This window comes from Styela clava, chromosome 3 (assembly GCF_964204865.1).
Source record: "Styela clava chromosome 3, kaStyClav1.hap1.2, whole genome shotgun sequence".
NCBI lineage: Eukaryota > Metazoa > Chordata > Ascidiacea > Stolidobranchia > Styelidae > Styela > Styela clava.
This window is the reverse complement of record NC_135252.1, coordinates 20,099,292-20,113,537: the sequence shown is the minus strand read 5'-3', so window position 1 is coordinate 20,113,537 and position 14,246 is coordinate 20,099,292. Positions and strand designations below refer to the sequence as shown.

The 14,246-nt window shown below is 34.2% G+C and overlaps 2 protein-coding genes across 3 annotated transcripts in view; both read left to right on the top strand.

Moving 5' to 3' along the window:
- Positions 1–14,246, top strand: part of LOC120342898 (uncharacterized) — a 45,409-nt gene that overhangs the window by 19,873 nt on the left and 11,290 nt on the right. The gene's annotated exons all lie outside the window — the stretch shown is intronic.
- Positions 3,607–8,610, top strand: LOC120343234 (uncharacterized). Its single transcript, XM_078111334.1, has 6 exons — positions 3,607–3,666; positions 3,755–3,805; positions 5,407–5,460; positions 5,829–5,882; positions 6,291–6,326; positions 7,963–8,610. The coding sequence occupies exons 2-6, from the start codon at positions 3,758–3,760 to the stop codon at positions 8,344–8,346; spliced, it is 576 nt and encodes a 191-aa protein (XP_077967460.1). The 5' UTR covers positions 3,607–3,666; positions 3,755–3,757; the 3' UTR covers positions 8,347–8,610.

The window sequence follows — 14,246 nt, the reverse complement described above, 5'->3', positions numbered from 1 at the left end:
TTTTATTCGACCTATCACTATTGACATTATAGAGAATTGTTGTATGGGACTACACAATGGTAAATACTAATTGACGCAAGACTTGAAGTAGTTTTAGTTAATGCGAACATAATAATTCGGATTACTGTTTCATTATAATATTCTTATTCTCGTGGATGACGTTAAAATCCGACACAAAGAAATCGATTATAACACGAGCGTCGGGGGACAACGTTGTGTACATTGTAATGTTCAATATTAGATCTTAAATATTTGATTGTCACCAGAAGTCCAAATTCGAATGTATCTCTAACAAATATCACAGTTGTACAGCCATTCACGTACATAATTTGCTATTATCTATATTATGTCATCCCTTACTAATGTGTTAAAAACAAGAGAGCGATGCTCAAATATAAGGACACGAAGTAGTACGTGTAAACAGTCTATCCCGTACCCGCAGTGTTCACGACTTTGCCGAACCACAAGATCGCTGACGCAAAAGCAAACCGCCTAGGAAATCGCCATTTTTTTAAATTTTGATGACGTCATCGCACACAAAAAACGAAACACTTAGAGGCCATAGGAATTGTTGAAATAAATGAAAGTAATAAATAGCCTTCTAGAGAAAAATACAATCTTCAACCACTAAAAATTACAAAGCAATTGATTCATTAGAAAAAATAGATTTTTCACAACAAGAAAAAGAAATGACAATATATGAAAATGACCCATGACCATAGGTCAACTCCGTGTCTAAAAATTAATTCCCAAAACCCTTCCTTTAGGCTCAAACGAATAAATTGCATTGATTAGCCTTGAGCTGAAACCATATACAACGATAAGATTTCGTAATTTTATGAAAGTTGGCCTGCGTATTAGCAAGAGAAATAAATGTCCTTTGAATATAAATTTAGCTACACTGGCTTAGAGTCTGAGTTTTTGTCCATTCACTTACTGGCAGTTCTGTTTTGCTAACCGCTTTAGACTCGACAGTTTAATTGCTTTTATTATCTTAATATAACATAATCAGATTTCGCCAATTTATTTAGAATATTTAATTTTAGTCCAAGCCAGGGTGCGCAACAGGCGGGCATTGTTATTTAGTAACTTTAAATAATTTTTGAACAGCACGTGCTCATCCCCGAGGTTTTGTTGTTCGAATTTGCATGGCACCATTTGGCACAAAAATGGACATCGTCGGATTTTACAATGATATTATTGGTGCGTTTTTTTGTGTCAATTTATCCGTATTCGTTCGTAACATATTTCCAGCTGTTAGAAATTGACTTAAGGGCACTCTAAAGAACAATAAAATATGAATTGTCCATAAAGAAGCTTTGTTGCAACGTGAGTACTGAGCTATAAAATAGCAGGGCCGCGGTACTATTTTGGGCGACGACTTTTTGCACGAAAAAGAAACATAGAGTTTTCATTTAAAATTTATGAAGGTTTCAACAAAAATATTTATAATATTTTTCCACATCCTACAAAGCATAATATACGATTATATAACATAAATTCAGTTTGTAAATAGGCATAGTCGCAACCTATATTTCTTTTGTTCATCAAATATGACGTGGGGTGAACGGAAAAGTACTAGGTTGGTATCATTATAGTTCAACACATATGAGAAGAACAAACAAAATGGCCTTATCGCGTCACGCAATTGAGTGCAGTTGAGACTCTTTCATTATATTTGAAAACTTATATGCTTGCACATGCGCGGCGAAGTTCATAATGAGCTACATAGAGTTCAGTTGTGTCAGTTGTGGGAAACAGTCAGCTTGCAAACTGAAGTTACTGTGACTATTGTTTGGGATGTTTAATTTTTGAAATATACGTGAAAATACATTGTTAAAATAGTCTTGTTATGTTAAGATAATGCATTTTGTTTTCTCTTGGGCTTTAGGATTTAGGCTTTTAGAATAACTAAGTACTATGGCTGCTTCGTTGAACTCTGTCGATCTTGTAGAAAATGCAAGGCCACCGAGTGCAGAAAATCAGGACAAACAGGTAAGGATTTTTTGAATAGTAAATAAGCTATCGCCGCTAGGAAAAATACATTAGGCACATATTCAAGACACAAAATAAAAATTCTTTTAAAAACGATAGCATCTAAGACTATGTTGCTCCAGCTATGTTGCTTTTAGCAAAATTCGCACAAAAACAATGAGAAATTTTTCTCCTTATACAGTATTTCAATTTTAATATTATCCCGCTATTACAACTATACTTTATAGTCATTAAAATCGAATAATAAGGTAATTACCGCTTCAGTCCATTCCAGCGTTTTGTATTCCAAAATTTCCTTTTAATTCCAGTTATATTTTAATATTACTCATTTACACTTATCGGAAAACTTTTCTCCCTTTGTTTGCGATCCCTATTTTGGTCATGATTTAAAAAATAAAATATTCAAATATTTTAGAATGCTATGCCGATTCTTCCTCCTTCCAGTGATACGCGAAGTGCAGAAATGCTAAAGATGCACACATGAATAAACTACAAGTGCGAGGTTTTCTTATTATAATCCAAGAATAAAATATGTTTAAAGTTGATATTTTTTAACATTTCGCTTTACGCAAATTTTCACGTTTAATTTGTTTCTGTTATTCCTATTTTATTGCTATATTTCTTTATTTTTTATTTTATTTCTGTATACAGAGTAGATCTAATTTAAGCTCATCAGAATTTGAGGACTTATTAATCAGGATGTTATCGAATCTTGTTTCAAACAAGATACACAGGTATATCCGAACCACTATTGGATTATAGATAAACAAGTCGCCTAGGATCTCCACTGTTACATGAGGCGGCCCAAACTTCAGTAAACCGTTACCTTTCACGCAAACTTGCATCTGTAACAACAGCGTACTGCAGTGACCGGGATACTAGAACTTTCAGTTCATTTAGCGCCGCGTATTTCGTCTGTATCTTTTTCAAGAGCGATCTAATGTGACTGAACATGTTCACTAAAATTCCCAAGGCTTCCTCAGTTTATGGATTAACGAGATGAAAAATGGCTTGTTCAAAAGAGTTTTTACTTCTGCGTTTTTCGTTGTTGCCAGCAATCCGAACTTTCGGTGATACGCACATAACTAGAGTGACAGCATAACTCACGAGAGAAATTTCAAGCAGATCGGCTCAGCCGTTTGGACGCTACGGCTAAACAGACAGACAGAACGACTGAAAATAAGGGTCTCCTAGAGCGGAGATCCAATATATTTCTTTCACATTGAGCCGGCACAATTCACAGTAGGGAAAATTGTGATTTGGAATCAAAATCCAAAGTGTTTCGATTCGACATCTTTGTGCATATCTCCAGATTTATTCAACAGGGTGTCTATAAAGTTCATTTACATTTTCAATTTTGTTATGAAGTCAGTTCTCAATATATCTTATTCAATGGGTAATCGTTTAAGTAGTTAATATATATATATATATATATATGGTAGCGATAAATTCCATTCGCAATTTTAAATTTTTCAAAGACTTTATGTACACCTAGGTTGGAACTGTTTAAATATTTGCTCAACAATATGATAATCACATATAAAGAATATATTTAAATCACACTTTGAAAGTCTCTTGTGTTTTTATTTTGCGTTATTTTTTGCTCAGGAGGAAACCAATAAACAATTCCAAGATCAAGCTGCAGAAATAGCAGAGAAGAAAAAAAAGTTGGTGAGTATTACATTTTGAACAATAACACTCTCAAATTTCAATCTGAGATTTAAACTTTTCTTACTCCAATTTGATTTGCGTTTTGCAGAAGATGCAGGAAGATAGTAATTCAAAGATGGCCAGGCAAATAGATGATTTGGTAAGTTGCACAACGAACGTTATAAAATTGAGGACGCTCCCATAGTACATGAACCAATATGACGGACACCGGCACGTGGTATGTGTACCAGGTTAGGGTTGGGACATAATTTTATTCCAATTTTTATTGTTTCAGTTCTATTGCAAGTCGAGGACTAGCCAAGTGACTCCAGTAGTATTTGCACCTTAAATTATGGCCTAACCCTAACATGGTACACATACTACGTTCCGGTGTCTGTCATCTTGGTTCACATATTACATGAGTACCAAATTGAGTTACTTACTTGAAATCATTGGTATCTTTGAACTTTTTCTTTTTAATGGTATATTTACGTTATCGGCCATAAAATGTACCTTTGGATCGTTTTGTTGAATAATTGTTGTTGTTAGTGTACTGCTTGTTGTTGTTGTTATTTATGTTGTGAAAAAATGCTTTACTCTTTAACTACTAGACCAACTGCTTTGAAACTTTCAGTGGCTATTACTTTTAAATTCATTTCAAGAACTACTGTGGGCTCCATGAAATTTGTTTTTCATTTTGAAATGTTATGTGATCACGTCATCAAATTAAAAAATTGCGCATCGTGGGGCGGTTCGGCGATCGTAATTCAACGATGTGGCTTTCATCTGGTGGTCAGCAAAGTGGAGAGGTTTTGGATAAAAAAGATTACCGGAGCTGGAAAAAATTTGACACGTCCATATATATTTGCCATCTCGTTTAATAATAGTCATAGAATGTCAAGAACGATTGTAAACGTCGTTACTAAGAGATTTACGCTACAAAAAAGAGGATAAGTTCGAAAAAAAATAATGCCATTTTTTTCATTTTGGGTTGTTACCAATAAGAAAATAATAGTTAGGGCCAGGAACAAAATGTGTGTTACATATTGTTATTTTTCTTTTCATCTGAAGTAGGCAATTAAATGTGTGGACCGATAGATAATACGTGTTAAAAAGCCTTCCTAGACATGTTACATACAAAAATAAAGACAAGTAAGAAATAATATATATATACACAATGTCACATGGCGGTAAATATCGAAAATTCGATTGCGCCACGATTATTTTTGGCTGATGTCAGATTTGATTTAACTGGTATCTTGGGTAAACGATCTCAAGAGAGTCATCGCCATTTACAAATCTATGTTTTTCTGGTGACATTCGTGAACATGATATGATTCATTAGATTTTGTTTGTACTTCAACTTCTGTTCGTGCATGATTTTAGCCGAAAGTTTCAGGAATCTAGGACGCTTTGCGCAAAAGTTATGTTCCATCTAGAATATTTCCCCTAGGCATCTCCTCCTAGGCATAGGAGATAGACAGACTTAGCAGGTGATTTGAACATATTTTAGAGTGAACATAACTTTTGTGCAAAAAGTCTCAGATTCATAAAACTTTGGGTACAAGCATGCACAAACAGAAGTTCAAGTTTTAATAAAATCAAATAAATTTTTGTGTGTGTGTCACCTTGTATCTCGAATTATACTTGTCACAAAAACAATATTTCTAGGGGTAGGGCTGCCTGTCAGTGAACCAAACGACGCAGACTAGACTACATGAATACCAATTACTAACCCACACATATTTTTGTTCTTGTCAGAATGAAGCCAACGAAATATTGACAAATAAAACCGCAGAGACCAAGAAAGAATTGGTGAGTAGTTGCAACTTGTAGGTGATGCTTTAAATTAATCATTTACCAAATATTTATTTGGAACAGCACATGTGACATGTTAAAGTTATCGTCAAACTAAATGACAAATTATAAATTAAATTAAATGTTGAATTTGACAATTGAATAAACAAGCTGTGTAGCTATCTCAAAGGTAAACGTATTATCTGTATAATTCAGTACTACAGAGATCTATAGAACCAAATATCTTTAGCCCATTCCCATCTGAAACATAATACACCGTATCATATACAACTATATATTAAAATATTAGTTAAATTTCCTACAACTCAACCACTGTGCGCAGTGATTACAAAATGAAATGATACAAAATGTGGATTTTTCTATAGGAAGAGGTCAGGAAGGACTTATGCAACGTTCAGGGTGAATTGGAGAGCTTCAAGGTAATTGCTTTTTCATGCAAGATCCTGTCAATTTTACATTTAATCTTTTTTAAATATCCAAGACACAAATTATGATAAGTCAAGTCTAAGAGTGGGGAATACATTTAACTATAACGGGTTGCAAGATTTGATCTTGAAAGTTGTCAATAATTTTATATTTAAATCAATATAAAAATTCTTCATTTAACACTATCTATAAATACAAACATTTACTCTAATTAAAAGAATTTTAAAACCAGAATCCTGCTTGTAAAATTTAATCTTTAAATTTTGAGGGACATAACGAGTTGAAATTTTTTACAATTGCTCTGTGTCACTTTTGGCAATTATTTCTTGCCAAGTCTTTTGTTGCCTCTTGCGTAATCATAGATATATTCTTGAATAACTTATTTTGTATTTACTTTACAGACATTTCAGTCAATGTATAAACAGTATGGAGGCGAGGTAAATACCTATGTCATTTGTTAGCTTTCAATCATTGGTACTCCCGAAGTATGTGAACCAAGATGGCGGACACCGGAACGTAGTATGCGTACCAGGGTTAGGGTTAGACCATAAATTCAGGTACAAATACTACGGGAGTCACTTGGCTAGTTCCCGAACTCTTAATAAAACTAAAATAATGAAAATTGGACTAAAATTATGGCCTAACTCTAACCTGGTACACATAGTACGTTCCGGTGTCCGCCATCTCGGTTCACATAGTCCGGGCACTCAATTATTAACTTGATATCCGGGAATCTAATACGGCTTCGATTTTACTTGACATAACTCCTTTCTTAAACTTAAAGCCTTGATCAAATATACGAAGACGAAGGTTCAATAACAAATGTATATACAAATGAGATTAAATGACATATATTATCAATAAACTGTAACAGCATAATCGTCCCAAAATTTCAAAACAAGATATACCGACGTATTAATTCACATCGTTACCCTACAGGGCCACGTTTCCCTTTCTGTTTGAGGGGTGGACGTAATTGAAGAAATTACATTTGCGGTATTTGTTTATTTTGAGCAGTCAGATTAAATTTTTAAAATAAAAATAAAAATTGTATTTGACGATTTTGACCCTTTTAAATTAACAAAGAAATGCCATTGTTGAGAATGGAACTCATTTTTAATTGCTTTAAATTAGACATAATCCAAAAGTAAAGCAATGAATTCATTTCAGATTTAAAAAAAAAAACTAAAATATTTATTAGGTTCTTCTAAAATGACAACCTAATTAGATACGTATGTCACCAAAATGATTTTATGTTGCCAATGCGGAAATTTTGTTTTTAGAATTATTTGGAATTTTTGAAAAAAGATTTGAAATATTTGGGTTTTAATTTGAAAAATAGTAAACTTCAAAACTTGAATTCCCACAATTCTTTAGATGATGATGCTGATTTATTGCTAATTTTTAGCTGCATATTTTGTTGAGATTAATGAACTCCCGCACTGTGCACCAGGGTGTGTCCGAATGTGACCCACCACTGGGGTACAGGGGAACATTTGACAAGCGTTTTTCAAATTATTTTGGTGACAAAATGTGTGCCGCTTGGTATTACTCAATCGCTGAGTAAAAACTATACAACTATACATTTACCCCATTCTGCGTTAGTACTGAAATGTTGACTGAATGTGCAGGCTATAGGGTCATAATATACGAACCACCCTTCCCACTCTACTCTACTTCTTCAACCACAGACGCTTGAAAATTTTGAAAAATTAGTTGTTTTTCATCTACCATAGACATATCGTTGCCATCGTATGTTTGACCTTGTCATAAAAAGATCATGAAGACAATGTACTGAGAACGAGTCGGGTTAATTTAGATTTACTTTGGTTTCCTACGCGAGGCAACCTACTTTCTTTGAAGCTGGCATATATCTCAATAACAATTAGTTTTCTTTACCAGATCAGACCTCATATGTCATTATTGGTTTGTCATTTCCCATTAAAAAACTAAAAACACGCCTTTAAGAATCATTTATTACAGCGGGAATTTAGAAATGCTTGAAATTTTTTCATAATGCTTCTACTTCACCAGATCATATATATACTATCAGTTATTGTTATTATTTCATAGACTCATTTCTACATTGAGCTCGAGCATTGCTACAATTTGATGGAAAACGAGTTCAAAGACGACCCAGAAAAGTTGAAGCAGCTGGAAGCCTGGTATCGAAACAAAAGAAAAATGAAAATCACCAAAGTTAGCATTGCGATGATTAGCGGTGGGATTGTTGGGGGAATGGTGGGAGGTCTTCTTCTCCACGCCACAATCGTAGCTGCATCTTGTGCCCTGATTCTATCACCAGCAGGCGTTATATTGTTCGGTGTTGGTGTGGGAGTTATTATGGTAGGCGCAAGTTTGGCAGCCTATAAGGCATATCGATTGAGAAAAATAAAACGACAAGATGCTAAAAATCCAGAAATAATTAAAAATATCTTCCTAGAAAGTATCAATTAAGATAATAGTGCATTGCCCCATGCAATTGAGGTTTATGAAGCATTAATTGCCTTTACATCATTTTCCATGTAAATAAAGAACTAAGTGATTACATTAAAAATTTTCAACAATAATTGGCAGTTTCATTAGCTTTTATGCTACGTGCTTGAAAATTATCTAATATTTTAATTTCACATTATTATTTGAAAGGGTTTGAGGAATAGTTCCTGGCCAGTACCCACTTAGAAATTTATATGTATTTTAGAGTTTCTTATGATCAATTATGAATATATTATATTCATATTGATTATGGTATATTAAACTTATTTCTTTTAGATAAAGTATAGTCATTTATGTACATATTATTGAAATCTTTCGTTAACTCATAAATATAAAGTGCATTATAACTCATGTTATTTGTGAGTTATTCAATTTTTTTCAAATTGGGGAAAAGCAGCGCGGTAAACTATTTATTTACTTATTTAATAATTTTAATTTACGCTAATTCACGCTGCAGGAAATGAAAGGTTTTAGAATATCTGAATATAGCATTATTCCATTATTCAGATTTTTATACCCCATGTCATGTCCACATAACTGTGAAGAAGGTAAAATTTTTGCACTTTGTCTACGGACTATAAAGAGCTAACCAACTATATCAGGTTATTTAATGCATAACACCCTTTGCCACAACCAGGGACTTCACCGAATTCCGCACCCGGACTAGATCGAGGTAGACTGTTGTAGATATAGTACTGTTTGTAAATCCGTTCTAAAGTATTACGCAACATATTTTAGGTAATGGGACTACATTGCATGCGCGCTGCTGTATATAAAATCACGAACTTCTCTAACAATATCGCGGTTTGAAATGACTAAGAAGATATTCCAGATTTTATTAAGATCATTTCCCATATTCCATGGAATATTATGTACTAAATTTAAATGGTACTCCCGATGTATGAGAACCAAGATGGCGGACACCGGAACATAGTTTGTGTCAGGGTTTGGCCATAATTTTATTCCAATTTTCGTTATTTTAGTTCCATTACGAGTTCCAGCACTAGCAAAGTGACTCCCGTAGTATTTATACATAAAATTATGGCCTAATCTTAACCTGGTACACGCCATCTGCCATGTCCGCCATCTTGGTCACATACTTCGGGAGTACCGTTTAAATTGACTAATTCTCTCAGCAGCCATTCTCGACTCTGAGCGTATTTCTCAACACAATATCAACTATTTAAATTGCATTAAATTGCAAGACTTACAAGAAATATAGTTTAACGATATCTTAACGAGTTATGTAATTCCCTTGAGCCTAGATTCAACAGAAACTAAAACAATTAGGAATTTCTCTCATTCATTCGTGTACAAATGGGAATTCAGAGCAAAATATTGTACGTTGCGTATTGTACGTTCCTTAATTATTGGGCTCGATGTGCACATGTAGATCATTTTGTTAAATTGTTGTTGTTGTTGTCGCCTTTCTTCTCAACAAATGCACATTCAAATTTTAATACAGTATAATTGAATTAAAACCTTCAGTCGTTGAAGATGGAAGAAATGGATATATGAATCTTTCCCCCTTTTAAATCCTCTCTAGTACTAGAGGCCGATACTATACCCAAAATATTGGTAACGGATACCAAGATCCAAATTCTGCGTTGCTGACAAATAAATAGTCCACATAACAAATTGTTTTACCATCATTTCCTCGAAAATCATACGGTTTTCATGTCCCACGAATCCCAAGGGAAATACAAATGTGTGCTGTCCCATCCCATGGGACGTTTCCCGTGGACAAGCCTGGTTATGTAGCTGGTCTGCATTGTTAGTGGGCAAATAGCGTATTGTACGTTCCTTAATTATTGGGCTCGATGTGCACATGTAGATCATTTTGTTAAATTGTTGTTGTTGTTGTTGTTGTCGCCTTTCTTCTCAACAAATGCACATTCAAATTTTAATACAGTATAATTGAATTAAAACCTTCAGTCGTTGAAGATGGAAGAAATGGATATATGAATCTTTTCCCTTTTTTAAATCCTCTCTAGTACTAGAGGCCGATACTATACCCAAAATTTTCTTGTTTTAATTTGATTCGTGAGAAAACTGTATTCAGTGACTCTTGGTAACCGATTTTTCCAGCAAACTTGGTGCTCAGATAACATGATACGGCCTTATAGTGCTACCCTGATATCGGTAACACGGGATTTTTGTGACCATAACCACTTGGGAATTTCTCTATCGTTAGTCAAAAAGTCAAGTCTTGCTATTTATACCCCAGACTAACCAAAAAGTGTTGAATTGTAGGGTAATTTTATCTGACCTTTTTGACCGCCTTTCTTGACTAAAATGCGTACTTCACTGCTACAATTTGAAGTAAAAAGAATTCAAAGACGACACTGAAAAGATGGAACAGTTGGGAGCTTGGTATCAAAACAAGAGAAGAATGAAAATCACCAAGGTTGGAATTGCCATGATTAATGGCGGTGTTGTTGGGGGTATGGTGGGTGGTCTCGTCCTTCACAGCGCAGCCGTAGTTGCAGCTTGCGCCGCGGTCGTCATTGCCATCCCGGTAGTTGGCGCTATATTACTCGGTGTTGGCGCGGGAGTTATTATGGTAGGTATATATTTGGCAGCCTATAAGGCATAACGATTTAGAAAAATAAAACGCGAAGATGCTCAAAACCAAGTAAGCATTAAAAATAAATCGCTGCGGAGCATCCATCAATCAAGAGAATGGTGCACAATTCAATGCTATGTTTTACGAGGCATATCTTTCACTCGAATCCCTTTCCCTGTAAAAAAGAAACCTTTGATTAACATCAAAATTTTCAACAATAATTGGCAATTTTATTAGTCTTTGTGCAGACACCTTTGAAATTTATAATTATACTATTACCCAAAATGTTTAACAAAGTCTCAAGTCAAACAAACGCTGAGAGCTATTCAGTCAAGCTGATTTTGTGGTTTCTTTATATACCTCAGTATTTTTTTCACAATGCATTATGAGCAAAATTAATCTTGATTGTGCGATATTGAACTTATTTCTTTCATTACAAGTATTGGCAATTATGTACATATCAATGATCAAAATTGTTAGTTTGATCATAAAAAAAAAAGTGTAATAATATTTATGTTGTTTGTGAGTTATCTATTTCTTATTAAGTGGGGAAAAGTAGCGCGGTGAACTATTTATTTACGAAATATGTGACTAATTGACTCTGCCGGAGATGGAAATTTTTAGATTTAGACCATCCGATTATATCACCATCAATCTTGCCCAAACGCTGTCTATGGTCAATAAAAAGTCCACCTGTTAGGTTTATGTATTTATTTCATAAAACCCTTTGCCGAACCTGGGACTTCACCTCATTCTGCACCCGAACTAGATCGGGGTAGATTATCGTAGGTGGCAATGTTTACCACTCCGACCTGCAGTGTTACATTTTTTAAGAAATCGAATTACATTGCACGGGCGCTGTGCTGTATTTAAAATCATAAACTTCACTGACAATATCTTGAATTGAAATGAAGGCGCTCCAGAAGTGTGTGTACCAATATGGAGGTTTGCCTACTCCACATTAAGTTCTGTGAAAGGACTGAAGCTTATGGGCAGGGAGTATATTCACTTGGCTAACAAAGACAGTCCCCAAATTCGTAATAGAACTAAAATAAAGAAAATCAGAATAAAATTATGATTTAACCCTAACCTGGTACACACACTACGGGAGTACCGAAATGACAGACAAGATATTCCAAATTTCATTAAAACTCAACTCTCAGTACATTTCTCAATACAATCAACTATTGAAATTTTGTAAATTAAACTGTGCTTTTGCGTTGAAGGTAAAGGTTATATGGGATGTATGTGTTGGCGTATCCAACGATATCCTAAAACGAGTGATCAAATTCCGATGAGACAATATTCAACAGCGCAATTCGCAATTTATTAAATAAACTGAAACAAATAGGAATAATTATCACTCAATCGGGTACAAATGGTGATTCAAAGAATAATCTTAGATATTGGTAACTTATAATAAAACGTAAGTTATGCAGGCAAATAAAATACAACAGAAAAATGAATATTTGGTTGTCCCCATATAAATTTAATTGGATTGTATATGCATATGGAATTACCTGTATATGCATATGCAAACTTTAGGCATTGAACATTTCAATGCAATTGGTCCAGTACTTAAGGAGAAAGCGATACTTTTTCAAATCACCAACAACATCTAGTAAAATATTACAAGGGTAATAATATTAACAACAACCATAACGCCAGCGAAAAACGATTCAATAGGGTGTCTTAGTGTCCAACAAGGCAACAAGACATACGTTTGTCCAATCCTACAAAAATGTCCGCATTAAGTGGAAATATACCGCGATTTAATGCATAGACATAAATAACATCGCAGACACTTTTTCGGGGAAGAAAGGTAATGGTTTCAACGAGTTAATCAAAACAGAAGGTTATCGTGTATGTATTGTATTAATTTGCAAATCAGGAATGTATCTTTGTTAAAGTAAAAATAAATGCAGTCGTCTTTATTGAAAAAAGAAATCTATAGTTGCTCCGAAACATGCCTTCGAACCACTGCTTTCCTGGAATAAAGACTTTCAATTCTCATATTTTAGTCGTGGTCCCTGGTATCAAAATATCTACAAAAATGCCAAATATCAAACATTTTCAGCAAAAAAATATTTGAGGAATTTTCTATTTATGTGGTGGCATTAAAGTAATATTGACCGAAATTGCTTGATTACTAATTAACCATATTTATTACAACTAATCGATTATTTAATTTAGTGTTATAATACCAACGATGGGTCACGAAGCTGTTGGACTATGTATATCTGCAACTCATCCCTGGCCATAATTGATATTTATAATATATATAGTAACATAATGGTAGCGTTGAAACAAACTTGGTGTGTGTATTCACGGTCGTGTAATAATCAAGAGAGTGAGAGGCTTTAGAAAACATCGAAAATAGAAGCGCTACTGGCATCGGTCGTGATTGTTTTTGACTTATTCTAAGGACTGACACCCACGATAACCGAATTCAGTCAACGGAATTTATAAATGAATATATCAATTACAGTACTTCATATCCTTTTATATAGGATTACCTAACTGTAATTAGATATATTAACAAGTGATAATAATATTAGTAGTCAGCAGTCTACGAATATAATTTTAGGAGTCCCTGAACTCTGCGTGCATAACGTAAAACAAAATACCAAAATGACAGTGCGGTCTACTGCGGTTATTATTATTATATTATTATTTTAATGGTGCTTATAACTAGCTTAGTTTTGTGCACCAGGACTGTGATATTAAGCGTTTGGTGCTCAAATGCTTCGACCCGTTACGAGGACGTATTCTATAACAAATGATATAATTCTGGGATTTGTTAGCAAATTGATAATATTCACGGGGCCTATATTCAGTTCTTTGCAATTATTAAGTAAAATTGATCTTGGGAAGTTATAACGGGGACAATTTAATATTAAATGTTCGACGGTTTCGTTTTCCGTGCAGGTGTTGCAAAATCCATTTTCGTGGAGTCCAATTTTATGAAGATGAAAGTTCAGACGACAGTGGCCTGTTTGTAGTCTGAACAATGGTATTTCATATCTTCTAGATAATTTGCAGGAATTATGTATTTTAATCGATGGGAAGAATAATTTGAAATGTTGAGCTTTTTCTAGTGTGATATTATAGTTATTCCATTCCATTTCGCACTTCGCATTAATAATTGACTTTGCTTCGTTTTTCGAGAAATTGATGACAGACGTTAAAATACTTCCGTCCATTGTTGCTTCTTTTGCTAGTTTGTCTGCTCTTTCGTTGCCAGCAATTCCAACATGTCCTGGGATCCACACGAAATCTACGAAAATATTTTGGC